At 42.4% G+C, this 13,619-nt stretch overlaps 1 protein-coding gene across 1 annotated transcript in view; it reads left to right on the plus strand.

Annotated features, from left to right (window-relative positions):
- Positions 1-13,619, plus strand: part of PRKCQ (protein kinase C theta) — a 128,358-nt gene that overhangs the window by 80,972 nt on the left and 33,767 nt on the right. The window contains exon 12 of the mRNA XM_077758537.1: positions 12,597-12,688. Coding sequence (XP_077614663.1) covers positions 12,597-12,688 — 92 coding nt within the window. The remainder of the gene's footprint in view (positions 1-12,596; positions 12,689-13,619) is intronic.

Raw genomic sequence — 13,619 nt, forward strand, 5'->3', positions numbered from 1 at the left:
TATGAAAAGAGAATGTGATCATTTTCAACATCCATTTACGATTAAACCATGCAACACAAGTTGTTACGGAGGGAACACAGCATAATAAAGGTTGTGTATGACAAACCCACAGCTATCATCATGTCCAACAGTGAAAAGTTGAAAGTTTTGACTCTTGAGACTGGGAAAAAGACAGTGTCCTCTCTCATCATTTTTACTTAGCCCCATACTGGAAGTCCTCGAGTATACATACAAAAACCCTCCAGGCTCCACCAGAAAACTATTAGAAGTAATTAATTCAGTGCAGTTGCAGGATACAAAATGAATACAGAAATCTGTTGCATTTCTGTACACCAACAATGAAGTTGCAGAAAGGGAAATTAAAGACAATCCCATGTATAGTCGCATCAATAAGAATAAAATACCTAGTAATAAGTTTAACCAAGGCCTGTACTATGAATAATATAAGACATTGATGAAAGTAATAGAAGATGGCACAAAGAGAAATGTGTTCAGTACTTATGGATTGAAAGAATTAATCTTGTTCAAATGTTCATACTACTCACAGCAATCTATAGATTCAATGCAGTCCCTACCAAAACACCGATGGCATTTTCCACAGAACCAGAACAACAAAAAATTGAAGTGTGTATGAAATCACAGAAGTAAACCAAATGGCCAAAACATTCTGGAGAAAGAAGAATAAAGCTTGTGTGATCACGCTCCTTAAATTCAAGCTACATACAAAGTCCTAGTCATCAAAACAGAAGGATATTGGCAGAAAACACATGCACGGACATGCGCGCGCACCAAAAGAATGGAATAAAAATCAAGGATACAGGAATAAGCCCACGCCTTTACAGTCAATATTTGACTAAGGAGGCTAGAGAAAAGAATTTCTCCAGTAAATGGTGCTGGGAAAACTGGACAGCTCCATGCAAAAGAAGGAAACTGGAGCACTTTCTTACACCATACACAAAATAAGCTCAAAATAAAGACTGAACCATAAGTTAAGAAACTACACACCTCCTAGAAGAAAACGCAGGCAGTAAGCCCTTGGGCATGAGTCTGAGTGGTATTTTTTTGGATCTGTCTTCTCAGACAAGGCAACAAGCACAAAGATAAATGAGACTCCATCAGACTAAAGACCTTTTGCACAGAAAGGAAACCATGAACAAAAAGAAAAGGCAACCTAGTGAGGGGTTCTACTGAGGGTAGAAGAGGTTTACAAATGATAACTGGTAAAGGATTTGCATCCAAAATATTTAAAGAACTGATAGAACTCAATATCCAAAAAAACAACAAATAACCTGATTAAAAAAATGGGCAAAAGACCTGAAAAGACATTTCTTCAATTCAGAAATACAGATGAGGTGCCTGTGTCGCTCCGTTGGCTAAGCATCTGACTCTTGGTTTTGTCTCAGGTCATGATCTCGCAGTTCATAGGTTTGAGCCCTGCATCCGGCTCTGCACTGGCAGCATTGAGACTGCTTGGGATTTTCTCTCTCTCCCTCTCTCTCTGCCCTTCCCTCCTTGAGTGCTAGCTCGCTCACTCTCTCTCTCTCTCAAAATAAATAAAAGCAAACATTAAAAAAAAAATACAGATGGCCAACAAACCCATGAAAAGATGCTCAATATCACTCATCATCAGAGAAATGCAAATCAAAACTACAGTGAGATATAACCTCACACCTGTCAGAATAGCTAAAATCAAAAAGTCAAGAAATAAGACTTGGCGAGGATGTGGAGAAAGGGGAACCCTTGCGCACTGTTGGTGGCGATGTAAGTGGTGCAGCCATTATGGCAAACAGTATGGTGGCTCCTCACAAATATCAAAATAGAACTGGCATATGATCCAGTCACTGCTGGCTATTTATCCAAAGAAAATGAAAACATTCACTTGAAAAGATATATGCACCCTGTGTTTATTGCAGCATGGTTTATAATAGTCAAGATATGGAAACAGCCTAAGTGACCATCAATGCCAGAGTGGGTAAAGAAGATGTGTATGTGTGGGGTGTGTCTTTGTGTAATGAAATACTACTTAGCTATAAAGAAAAAAGAATGAAATCTTGACATTTACAACATGTATGGACCTTGAGTGTATTATGCCAAGTACAATAGATCAGAGAAAGACAAAGACCACATGATTTCACTTTTAGGTGGAGTCTAAAAAGCAAAACAAACAGCACAAAACCCAGACTCGTGGATACAGAGAATGGATTAGAGGGGAGGGGGATTAGTGGGATGAAATGGGCGATGGAGATTAAGAACCACAGAGTTCTAGCTATAAAATAAGTCATGGGGAGGTAATGTACAGCACGGAGAATGCAGCCTATGATAGCTTATTAACTTTATAAAGTGACAGAGGGTGATTACCTTTAGGTGACCATTTCACAATGTGTACAAGTGCTGATCGCTATGTTGCACACCTGAAACTAATACTGTATGTTAATTATAGATCGATTTTTAGAAGTTTAAGCGTAGGAGTTGTTGAGCTTTTGGGGCTCAATGGCTTCCCTCATTTTGCAGCTAAAGAAATGGAGATCCTAAGATCAGCCTAGCTGATCACATGTCAGGGCTCTTTTCTAAACCATACCCTCTAGCCAAAATTATTAGAAACATTGAGATTTCAAAGTGCCTAAACCCCAAATCCAACTCACAACTCATTTTATTAGAGAATTATCCCTTGAATGATCTAAACCTTAGAACCAAGCAACAGAGGGGGAACTCTCTAGCACTCTCTCTCTAGCACTCTGTACCTATGAATACACAGGAACATAGAATATATTTAATGCATTGTTGGCACAGTTGACTCGTAACATTTAAATGTTTATACACATGGCGTTGCGTCTATTAGCACTCTTGCTCCAGACCTTGCAGGTATTGGGGCCATCCTTGCTCTGACTAGAAGACAGATTAATGCTTTTCATAAGAACGGTTAATAGGTAATCAGCTCTTACACTATCCCAGGCACAGAGCTAAATAGGTTTATTATTTCATTTTAGTTTGGATGAGCCCTTCTTTATTCTCCAGGGGGCACCTCCCACTCTTTCCGCTGGCTCTATTAGGGCAGATCCCACTCCAGTTTCTGTGCTGTTAGCCTATAATATTGGATATAACAGCATTTATTAAATATGCCTCACCTAGGAGACTCTGAAAGAGGTCCTGGTACACTTTGCAATAAGTATTCCAGTCTTATTTCTTCAGACCTTGCAGGTCTTCTCTGAATATGATTTATGACATTAACTTACTAGCCTTTGGAGGAAAGAAAGCTAGGATTTTTCCTCCTTTTTCCAGAGATGAAGTCTATATTCCTAATCTCATTTGCATGGTATTTGCATATTTTCCAAGTTCTTTTTTTTTCCAAAAAATTGTTATTGCTGATATGATTATGAATGTCTTTAATGCCATAAAGTCCACATTCGTCCAAATACATGTGCACATTTGGAACTGTTCTCTTATTTATTCAGTGTTTGACTATACTGAACTGTGATCATCACTAAATAATGTCCCAGGCCCTTTATCTTCATTCTCTTAGTAAAAACGATTTTTAATCCATGGCACCTGGTGGCTCAGTTGGTTGAGTGACCAACTCTTAGTTTTGGCTCAGGTCACGATCCCAGGGTTGTGGGATCGAGCCCCATATCAGACTCCATGCTGAGTGTGAAGCCTGCTTGGGTCTCTTTCTCTCTCTCTCTCTCTCTCTCTCTCCCTCCCACACCCCAACCCTCTGTCCCTCTGCCCTTCTCCCCTGCTTGCACTCTCTCACTCTCTCAAATAAAAATTTAAAAACTTAAACATTTTTTTGAAAAGGAATTATGATCATTCTTAAGAAGAAGGCAGTGTAGAAGGCACATTATATTATCATAACTTTTGAGCCTACCTTTGCAATTCCCCCCTCATGAATTCTAGAATATTCATTCACAGGGGCCTCTGGGCAGCTCAGCTGGAGCCTGCTTGGGACTCCCTCTTTACCCCCCCTACTCGTGCTCTCTCAAAAAAAAAAAAAAAAGAAAAAAAGAAAAAAAGACATTCATTCACAAAATCTCAATATTGAAAACATAATATTTTTAAAAGGACATGTGTTGACAGTTCTAGAACTCTTCACTTCTCTACATGACATTTGCGTGTGCAAGCAGCCTCGTGGGGTTACACAACTGGCTTTATGAAATCTGTCACTGTAATTTTAGAATCCTCTCTTTCCTATTGTGAATAGACATTTTTAGTTTCATGATGCTTTCCTTTTTAGGTCTTTCCAGTTATTTTGAGTCTGCTTTGAAAGAATTACTCTTGGGGCACCTGGGTGGCTCAGCCGGTTAAGTGTCTGACTTCGGCTCAGGTCATGATCTCACAGTTTGTGGGTTCGAGCCCCGTGTCAGGCTCGGTCTGACAGCCAGCTCAGAGTCTGGAGCCTGTCTTTGGATTCTGTCTGGAGGGTCTCTCTGACCCTCCCCTGATCATGCTGTCTCTATCTCTCTCTCAAAAATAAAGCAAAAAATTAAAAAAAAAATTACTCTATTAGTATTATTTTCATTAGAAGTGATGGTAAAAGTATTTAATCAGAAGACAGTCCCGCCCTGTGCCTGGCCCTACCTTCATCAGAGTGTTTCACCTGCCGTTTTCAGCTTAGGTGAGCTACGTAGGTGGCGTCTTGCTTTACATCAGATGCTTAATCTAAATTTCCACGCCAGCGCTACAAATAGCAATACTCCTTTTGATCTCCCAGTGATGTGGACTTACCCCAGACCTCTCTGGAATGGATATATTGGCCAGAGAGCAAGGCCTCAGCCATTCCTTATACTTGGGGGAATTCATTCTTCAGTAGTTTAAATCAGAGCAAGAATAACAAACTTCCTGGGGAAACCCTGAGAATCTACAGCATATTAATATAAGGCAGTAGAAAACTCACTCCCTTATAATTTTTTGTAAGATATCCAAAATCTTCCTTCAACATGCAATCAGTATAAAAATTAAGAAGCTATTTCATCTTTTTTTTTAAATTCAAGTTAGTTAACACACAGTGTAGTATTGGTTTCAGGAGGAGAACCTAGTGACTCATCACTTACATACAACACCCAGTGCTCGTCCCGACAAGCACCCTCCTGAGTGCCCAGCCCCCCACCCACCTCCCCTCCAGCAACCCTCAGTTTGTTCTCTGTAGTTAAGAGTCTCTTATGGTTTGCCTCCCCTCTCTGTTTTTATCTTATTTTTCCTTCCCTTCCCTTATTGTTCACCTGTTTTGTTTCTTAAATTCCACATGAGTGAAATCATATGATGTAGGTCTTCGACTTATTTATAATTAAGTCATGTTAATATGTTCCTGAATTATAACATCACACCAAAACATACTTGAAGAGTCATTCCGAGTTCTGTCATTCAAAGGCACGCAGAAGCAGGGCTTTTGAGTATTACCTTTTATCTTCTTTTTGTATCTTCTTTTCGTAACTAATTTAGTAACGAAATAATTTAGTTTAGCTAAATCTAACATTAATAATTGAGTAACTAAAACCTTCGGCAAAGTAGGCCATTTCTACATCGAAACCGTATATTCCTTAAAACTTGCCTTTTATGTTAAAACTCAGTCTGTTCCTGAGATTATTTTGTACTTGTGACTGTAGGTCTCCACAGGATCTTCACATATATCATACGTATACAATAATTATAGTTGTAAATGTACCAACAGTTGACATTTATAGAGCATTCACTGTGTGCCAATCCAGGTTGTAGACACGTGTTTTAGCTCATTTAATCTTTATAGCAACCCTATTAAGTAGATAGTGTTATTATCCCATTTTACAGATAAAGAAACTGAGGGACTCCTAAGCATCCCATCAAGAGGTCAGACGCCTGCTAAGCAGGGAAGCTAGAATTCCGATTCAGGCCATTCGGTGGCGACACCCGCAGGCCTAACTGCTATACTGCATCTCAGTAGAGACCTTAGCTTCTCAGAGAAAACAATTTTTAAATGCATGAACTGGAGTCCTGTTTATACTTTGTTATGAAAGAAAATAATGTGTTAATGCCAAAGGCCCTGCAGGACAATTAAGCCGGCAAATACCAACTGAGCTGAGCTCCTGTGGCAAGGTACAAACCTCTAGGAATTCAGGCGCGTTATTTCTGAAACGTACTAATAGGTCTATTAAAGGCAGTGAATTCTACTAATTAGAGTTTAGAGTAGAAATGCAAACAACCCCTCATGAATGGCTTTGCGGGTCTGCAGAGAGCAGTTTCTTTCCCCCTCCTACCCCACTACGATTTAGAGACAAACTGTACACCCGCAATTCGCTCTTGGGTTTTTGTGAGGACGTGTCCTTAATGAAAAAGGATAGAATCCTGTTGTTCAGGACGTTTGAATTTATAGCTCAATATAGGAGAAAGCAATACAGGATTCCAGATTTGAGAATTGCGCAGTCTTCAAAACTGCAGGCACACCTAAGAAATTGAGTGTTGTGTGACCAAACTGACAGAGGGTGTATCAATATAGCGCTGAGCCCAGCATTCCGTGTGCCCCACACACGTGCCCACCGGATGCAAGCTCTGTGTCTGCCTCGTTCTGAGCACACGGCCTGGGCAGCCCCGCCCCCACCCTGTGCCCTTCCAGACAGGAAGCCCCTCCATTTCCGCCTGGCCACAGAGCTCAGGATGTCAGAAAGGCAGTTCTCACGGGCTGTGATTCTCAACGAAAACCTTGCTTTAGGGCAACAATAAGTAGAAATAAAAACTTCCGAGGCAGTTTCACACTCTGAAAGGGACCCGGCCCCTACTTCTGATACCAGTTAAGCCTCAGCACATCGACAGTGGAAGTAAAAATGATGGGAGCCACGAAGGGAGAAGTTCAAAGGCAAGGTCTTAAATGTAGACCAGAATTATCAAAAGGATCGGGCCTCAAATACCACTGAATTGAGCACAGAAAATATTATCCAAAAAAGGACCTTTTCTAGTTCTTGGATTAGCAAAACACTTAGATCTTTTTATTCTTATATGCAAGGTTTACTTCCTTTCCTTCTTTTTTTACCAGCATAAATTACTTTTACAGATAAATTTTAGATAGATATTTCACAAATAAATGAATACAAAAGTACTTAGCTATTGGAGTGTCCCTAAAGTGATCTTATATTTTTGTAAGAACATAGGAGAGCCAAGTTCAATGTTCCGTCAGCCACGTAATGAAATATTTGTGGAAACGGAAAATCCAGGAAAATCCAGGACTTTGTACACACACCTACAGAATTCTTCACAAAAATGCTAGGCTGTTGCGAATTTTTTAAAGTGTTTGATATATATTATTTAAGTGATCTTACAAGAATATAATCATACCATTTTTTAAAGCCACACACACACACACACACACACACACACACACACACAACTACGGAGCTTTGAATACCCATCTATCTACAGAATATCAGCATTGATCCTTGTGCTCAGTTGTCAGAAAATCACAGCAAAGCAATACATAACTGACTCTCTCGTCTCTGTGGTCTGGCATACAAACATCCTCTATGCCGTAGTTATATTTATAATCGGGAAAGTTAATAAATAAATGTCATTGAATGGGATAGCAAGTACTTTCTTGTCAGCCAGAGATCCTTCAGGACTATTCCATCAATCGCTTCTTCCAGTGGCCGCAATGTCATTGGACAGTCAAACCCCAACTAAACTCACTTTCCTGACAGGATATGTCAGGAAAAATGCTCCGTGTTTTATTGTTTCATTAATAAAATCACTGGGCGATGGAAGGATGCTCAGAGGACTCACATTCTAAAGACCATGAAGAGTACAAACACAAACCCTTGCTGGAACATTCATTTAACAATCGGTCCGTTTGAGTGGACGGCAACGGAGCTTACCAGAACCTTAATGGGTTTTGTCCTGCAGGGAACGAGCTCAGCAAGGCAACCTTCCTTTTATAAATTTCACTTTTCCACGGAGCTACGTGACAAAATGCTATGTTTTTGCCTCCTACGTAGGCAAAGTGAAAACGCTCAGTGATTGAACTGGGGACAGGAACTCGACAGGTTGTCAGGCTCTACTTTCTTTTATTCTGTCTAAAGTCAGAAGTGTTCTTCCTTAAGCAGGGCTGCTTGCATTCTAGGAGAATAAAACGCATGATTCAGAAACAAAATAGACCAAAGTTATTCTCTTGCCATTGATGTCTACTCAAAACAGTGCTAAGGCAGATTCTGTCCCGACAGAAGGACAAGGCTCATCAGTCCTTGGCGGGATTTAAGTGTTAAACAGTCAGGATCCTTGCCGCACAGAGGTATCTGCTTCCGTCCAATCGCCACACTCCAGGAGCATAACCAGGAGACTACTCAAATGGGAGGCGGCCATCTGACCACTATTGTAGGGCCTTCCTTGGGGTGCCTGGTGGGCCATAACACTTCCCCTCCTTTAAGGAGGGTTCCAAAGGAAGGCTCATCTCCATCCCTTTGTAAAAAATTTTTAATGTTTATTTTTGAGAGAGTGTATGAGCACACACACACACACACACACACACGCACACGTCGGGGAGGGGCAGAGAGAGAGGGAGACACAGAATCCGAAGCAGGCTCCAAGCTGTCAGCACAGAGCCCGACACAGGGCTTGAACTCACGAACTGCAGGCAAGATCATGACCTGAGCCAAAGTCCGGCGCTTCCCCGACCGGGCCACCCAGGTGTCCCCTCATTTTACTTCAACTATGCATTGTTTCAAAGACTTAAGAATTTTGCAAGCATCGCATCCTCTTATATACCTTTTATCATCTGGGAAGCACCACACGGATCTTATAACGTACTTACTAGTTTATTAATGTCACCTTTTTCCCCAAGGGAAAAAACTAAATGGATGGTGAAAATCAGCGAGTGTTGAGGCTACTGGAGGGGAATTTAGTCAGTACTTCTTGTTTGTCAGAGGTCGAGACTGGGGCCCCGGGATGGCGGGATTTACTGATCACACAGCCAGTCAGCGACGGCACAGAGGCAAGAATTTCTACCCCATGGATGCTATTCCAGGAACTGCTGACCGAGTCTACGTCCAGGGCAGATCGGAGCACTTTATGCCCCAAACCCTCACAACGTCAATTCTGACTCACCAAAAGATTCGTGTTTATCAGTTAATGTATTTACCCGGCGTAAAGAGAGGGCCTGTCTGGTGTGTGGGGGTCACAAGCCCCTGTCACTCTTCATTGCCCTGCTATGTGTTTTCTCTCCGCTCATGGATAGGACAGCGCTGGAGGAGACTTGGCTCCCTGCTTTCCTCTTTTCGGAGGAGTCCTTTCTCTGCGAAGGATCTGCTCTTGTTTGCTTTTTGACGTCACGCAAATTTTTTCTATAAGACGTAATGAAACTTAAGGATGCTGGAGTTACTCATACAGATCTCTGGCACCATTTCTTGAAGAAGCCACCTTTGCTCCACTGTATTATTGCTTTTGCTTCTTTTTCAAAAATCAGTTGACTGTATTTGTGAGGGTCTATTTCTAGACTCCAATCTGCTCCATTCGATCTGTCTATTCTTCTGCCAAACACCACACCGTCTTGATGACTGTAGCTTTGTAGGCAGTCTTGCAGATGGGTAGCGTCTGACCTTCAACTTTGTTCTTCTTCAAAAACAATTATTCTGGGTCTTTTGCCTCTGTGTAATAACGTTTACACTTAAATTCTAAAGTGAATTTAGTTTATAGATGTCCACAAAATAAGTCAATGGGATTTTGATGGGGATTTCACTAAGCCTATAGGTCAAGTTGGAAAGAACTGACATCTTGACAATATTATATTCCTATTAATGAACACAGAATGTCTCTCCATTTACTTAGTTCTTCTGATCTCCATTTATTTAGTCTTTTGGTTGGTTTTTAAATTGTTTCCTATGACAACAGCTACCGACTATCAAGTGCATGCTACAGGCTAACCCTGAGCCAGTTTTCTACATATATAGTCTCATTTACTACTCATAACAGTCCTTTTGAGGCAGGAATATTATCCCTCCATTTTGCAAATAAAGATGATCATGCTTGGGGGAGGTTAACTTCTCCATGGTCACAAAAAGGAAAATATGAAGTCGGTTCTCAGTAAGGGCAAAGCCCCTGGTCTTGACCATTGCCCTGCGTCTTGTCCTTCTGGGTTTGGTTAAACCGGAGCTGATCTGGAATCCTTCCAGTGGACAGGCTTTTCTTTTTGAGAGTGGTTCTGCAGGGCTCCAGGCCAGTCGTAGGTCACCTGCAGTTCTGAGGACACATTTTTCAGTCATTTATGAAAGTCTGAGTCAGGTATGTATGTATGTACGTTTGTGTGTATGACTGGGACTTGAGATTCAACTTTTAAAAGATTTATCCAGTCTTCAAAACGCGATCCTTGCAACCCAGACCCCAGGGCTGCATGGTTTTGTACTTGCATGTGTTTATTCCGATTTCATCACAGAGCCATCTCCTTGGGCCCAGAGTTAGACCCAAGAGTTCCCTGGATGAAGGTCCTTCCCGAGACTTCCAAATAGCATCCAGAACCCCTTAGAAAAAGGCAAGGATCCTCAGACCAGCACCTTCTAGCAAGATAGCAGGTTTCTCCATCCAAGCTGGACCTCCAGGCATGGACTACCCCTAGTCCTGCAAGCAGCCCACATTTTAGCTGGTATTCGCCCAAACCAAGCATTTCAACTGAGACAAAATGCCATCATAAATAAAGGCGATCGACTGGCTTTTTTCAGTGCCCTTGGCTTAATAGACAGATGAGAATTAGAAGAGATTGTTTTAAAATATTTATCGTAGAGACATAAAATCTTTTAGTAGGATTAAGTGTGGCATCCAAGATGCTATAAATCTCAATTACTATTTAATTAATAATCACTGTGGTAGTGTGGTCTTCTTGGAATGCCCAAGGGAGTAAACATGACTGTGCCTTGTGGTACCTTAGAGTCTGAGTTTCACCATGCAGATTCAACCCCCAACCCTGCCTAGCTAGGCACAGAGCTGACGTAAGCATGAGAACTGATGGGACCACTGTGCCCAGGGTTGTATAGAAACTGGGGTTGGCCTTTTGCCTCGAGTCCTAGATGACTACATATACATTCCAAATTCTCAAGTTTTATATGGATTTGTCTGCATTGTAACACTTAAGAGGAACCCTTCATCTGAGAACTGTAATAAATGGCCTTTAAACTTTTATTAAATCTTTCATTCTCTTCAGCATGTAGGTGATTCCACTACTGTGTATGTACAGGCCATTATAGTTTTAGGTAAAAAAGGTGTTTTGAAGTGGTCCATATGGTGCTTACAAGAATAAGAGCTAAAGGAAAGGTGTGCTATTGATGAGGCAGACGTGTGCAGACTGAGCAAATGATTAATCTCAAGTTATATTTGAAGCGTCAATGTTAAGTTAGGACATCTATCATTGGAGAATTTTGGCCTGTCCAGAAGGGAAAAAGCTCCAGTTAAAGATACAGGAAGTCTGTAGATTAGATCAGAGTCAGCTTTAAAAAAAAGCCAGACGCTACTTATCTTTACCTGAATTATTGAGATAATTACCGCAACATTTGGTTTCCCCAGTTCTGTGGAGAACTGGCCTCAGCACAAGTGGCGGGAAATGTATGTCCCTGGCAGACCAGAACCCGGTCGCTTCATATGCCCCAGGGCCTCGGTTAGTCTCACATCAAAACTCAAAGGTTAATTCTGTTAAAAAATCACCCAAGTGAGGCTTTGGGGTGCAAATTCATGAACAGACGTGCTAAAGGTCTTCCCGCTTTAAGGATGACTAATTCTGTGGTTCATAAGGACTCTCTGCATTGAGATTCTTGAAGTGTCACATATACACTTACAGAGGAAGTAGTGCCTCACATAGAGGAGCTCGGGCTCCCTGGAATCGTAGCCACTTCTGATACTCTCACTATGACCTGGACACCACTCAGCTTTTTCTCTCAATGGCCGCCATTCAAGGGGACCAGCTCTAGTAACATGCATGATGCCCTCTGTCAGGAGCAACGTGCTAGCCCCTCATCTGCCTCCCGCAACAGGCGAAATCAGGACAGGCGAAGAAATAAGACTGTACTTAATTGTAAGCTCCCTGAAGGTGGGACTGTGTTTCATCAAACCCGATGGATGAGGCAGGAATGTGCATCCCCACCCTCACTTCTGCCACGGCGCCATACCTGCAGGATACGCTCAGGACTACTCCCTGAGTGTTGAGCGCATCCCCGCTCCGCGCCGGGAGTCAGAGCCCTGATGTGCATTCTCTTTCCCATCCCACACACTATCAATTTCTATAGGAATACAGTCAGCACCGTATACCACCGAGCGTCCAACCCCATCCACTGTTGGCTGGGCAAGTCCCGTTGGCCCCTTCCCCATGCTGTGCCCCACCTGCTGCGCCCCACCTGCTGCGCCCCACCTGCTGCGCCCCACCTGCTGCGCCCCACCTGCTGTGTCCCAGCCGACATTACACGCTTGCCCCCCACGTGCCCCAGGCTTCTTCACGGTGCTCAGACATGCTGTAGATCAGCTCGATTATTTTGGTCTTTTTTATACTTGATCTCAAGGTAGAATTGGTCCTCCTGAAATAATCTAAATCCGTTTAGAAAGTAGTGCTTGTTTTCTTACTTAAAAAAAATAAAACTGAAATTCTGAATTGTTTTGTTTTTCCCTAGGAAAACCTCTTTTTTGTGATGGAGTATCTCAACGGAGGAGACTTAATGTACCACATCCAAAGTTGCCACAAGTTTGATCTTTCCAGAGCCACGTAAGAGCCCGCTAAAGGGTGTGGGGTTTTTCCACTGTTCCTGTCAGGTCCTGAGCACCTGCGATGCCCATCGATGCCTCTCCGTGGTGGCATTTTTCCTGTTTCCTCACTCAGCATGTGACAACCTCAGGTCAGGGTAGCTCCCTCGGGACCTATCAAACAAGGCAACAGTCTTTCCCATTGGTGAGGCTTAAAATGGAGTCTGGTTTGTTTCACTTCTCTGTGTTTTGAAATCAAGAACTTAGTCTCTTAAGAAACCACCCCAGCGCATCAAGCTTCTAAATAGTCTAAACACAGAAGCAAATATCTGCCCTTTGAAAAGAAGCAGTCAAATGAAACACTGACCTTAAACATGGTCATGGGGATGAAGCTTTAACTAAGGCTTTTGATGGGAAGCTCAATGTGAAGGCATAAAACATCTGGCTAAGGGGGTGGGGGCGGGGCATGAGAATTAAGGAACCAGAAGAATTCCTTTACTCTCTGAGAATAAATCTTCACCTTCTTAGAACTCGGGCAGGCTGCATTTTGCAGGTGGCAACGCGGCCGAGTTCCCCAGAACTGCCTGCTGCTCTTCCTCCCGTGGGCCCTGTTTCCTCGGTAATAAAACCGTGACTTTCAGAATAAAGAAAATTGTGCCACTAGGCCCACTTAAAAATATGGTCACACACTAGCTGCCTTTGCCTGGTGCTCAGTAATCTTTCACTCACCCCTAATAAGCACTTTTGAGTGGTTTTAGGCTGAGCTGGGTTGAAAGATGGACTGGTCCCACCAGCTCCCACAGACACTCAGGATAAAATGGCTTCTTGTCAATGCCAGCGGCTAGCGCGCCACTGAGCTCATCACCTCCAGGAACCATCAGCAAAGTGCCCAGAGAGAATGCTATGGGATTTCCGCAGCAGAGAAATCATCAGGCAGTTTTCGTGCTAAAGGG

This window comes from Crocuta crocuta, unplaced genomic scaffold (assembly GCF_008692635.1).
Source record: "Crocuta crocuta isolate KB4526 unplaced genomic scaffold, BGI_CrCroc_1.0 scaffold32, whole genome shotgun sequence".
NCBI lineage: Eukaryota > Metazoa > Chordata > Mammalia > Carnivora > Hyaenidae > Crocuta > Crocuta crocuta.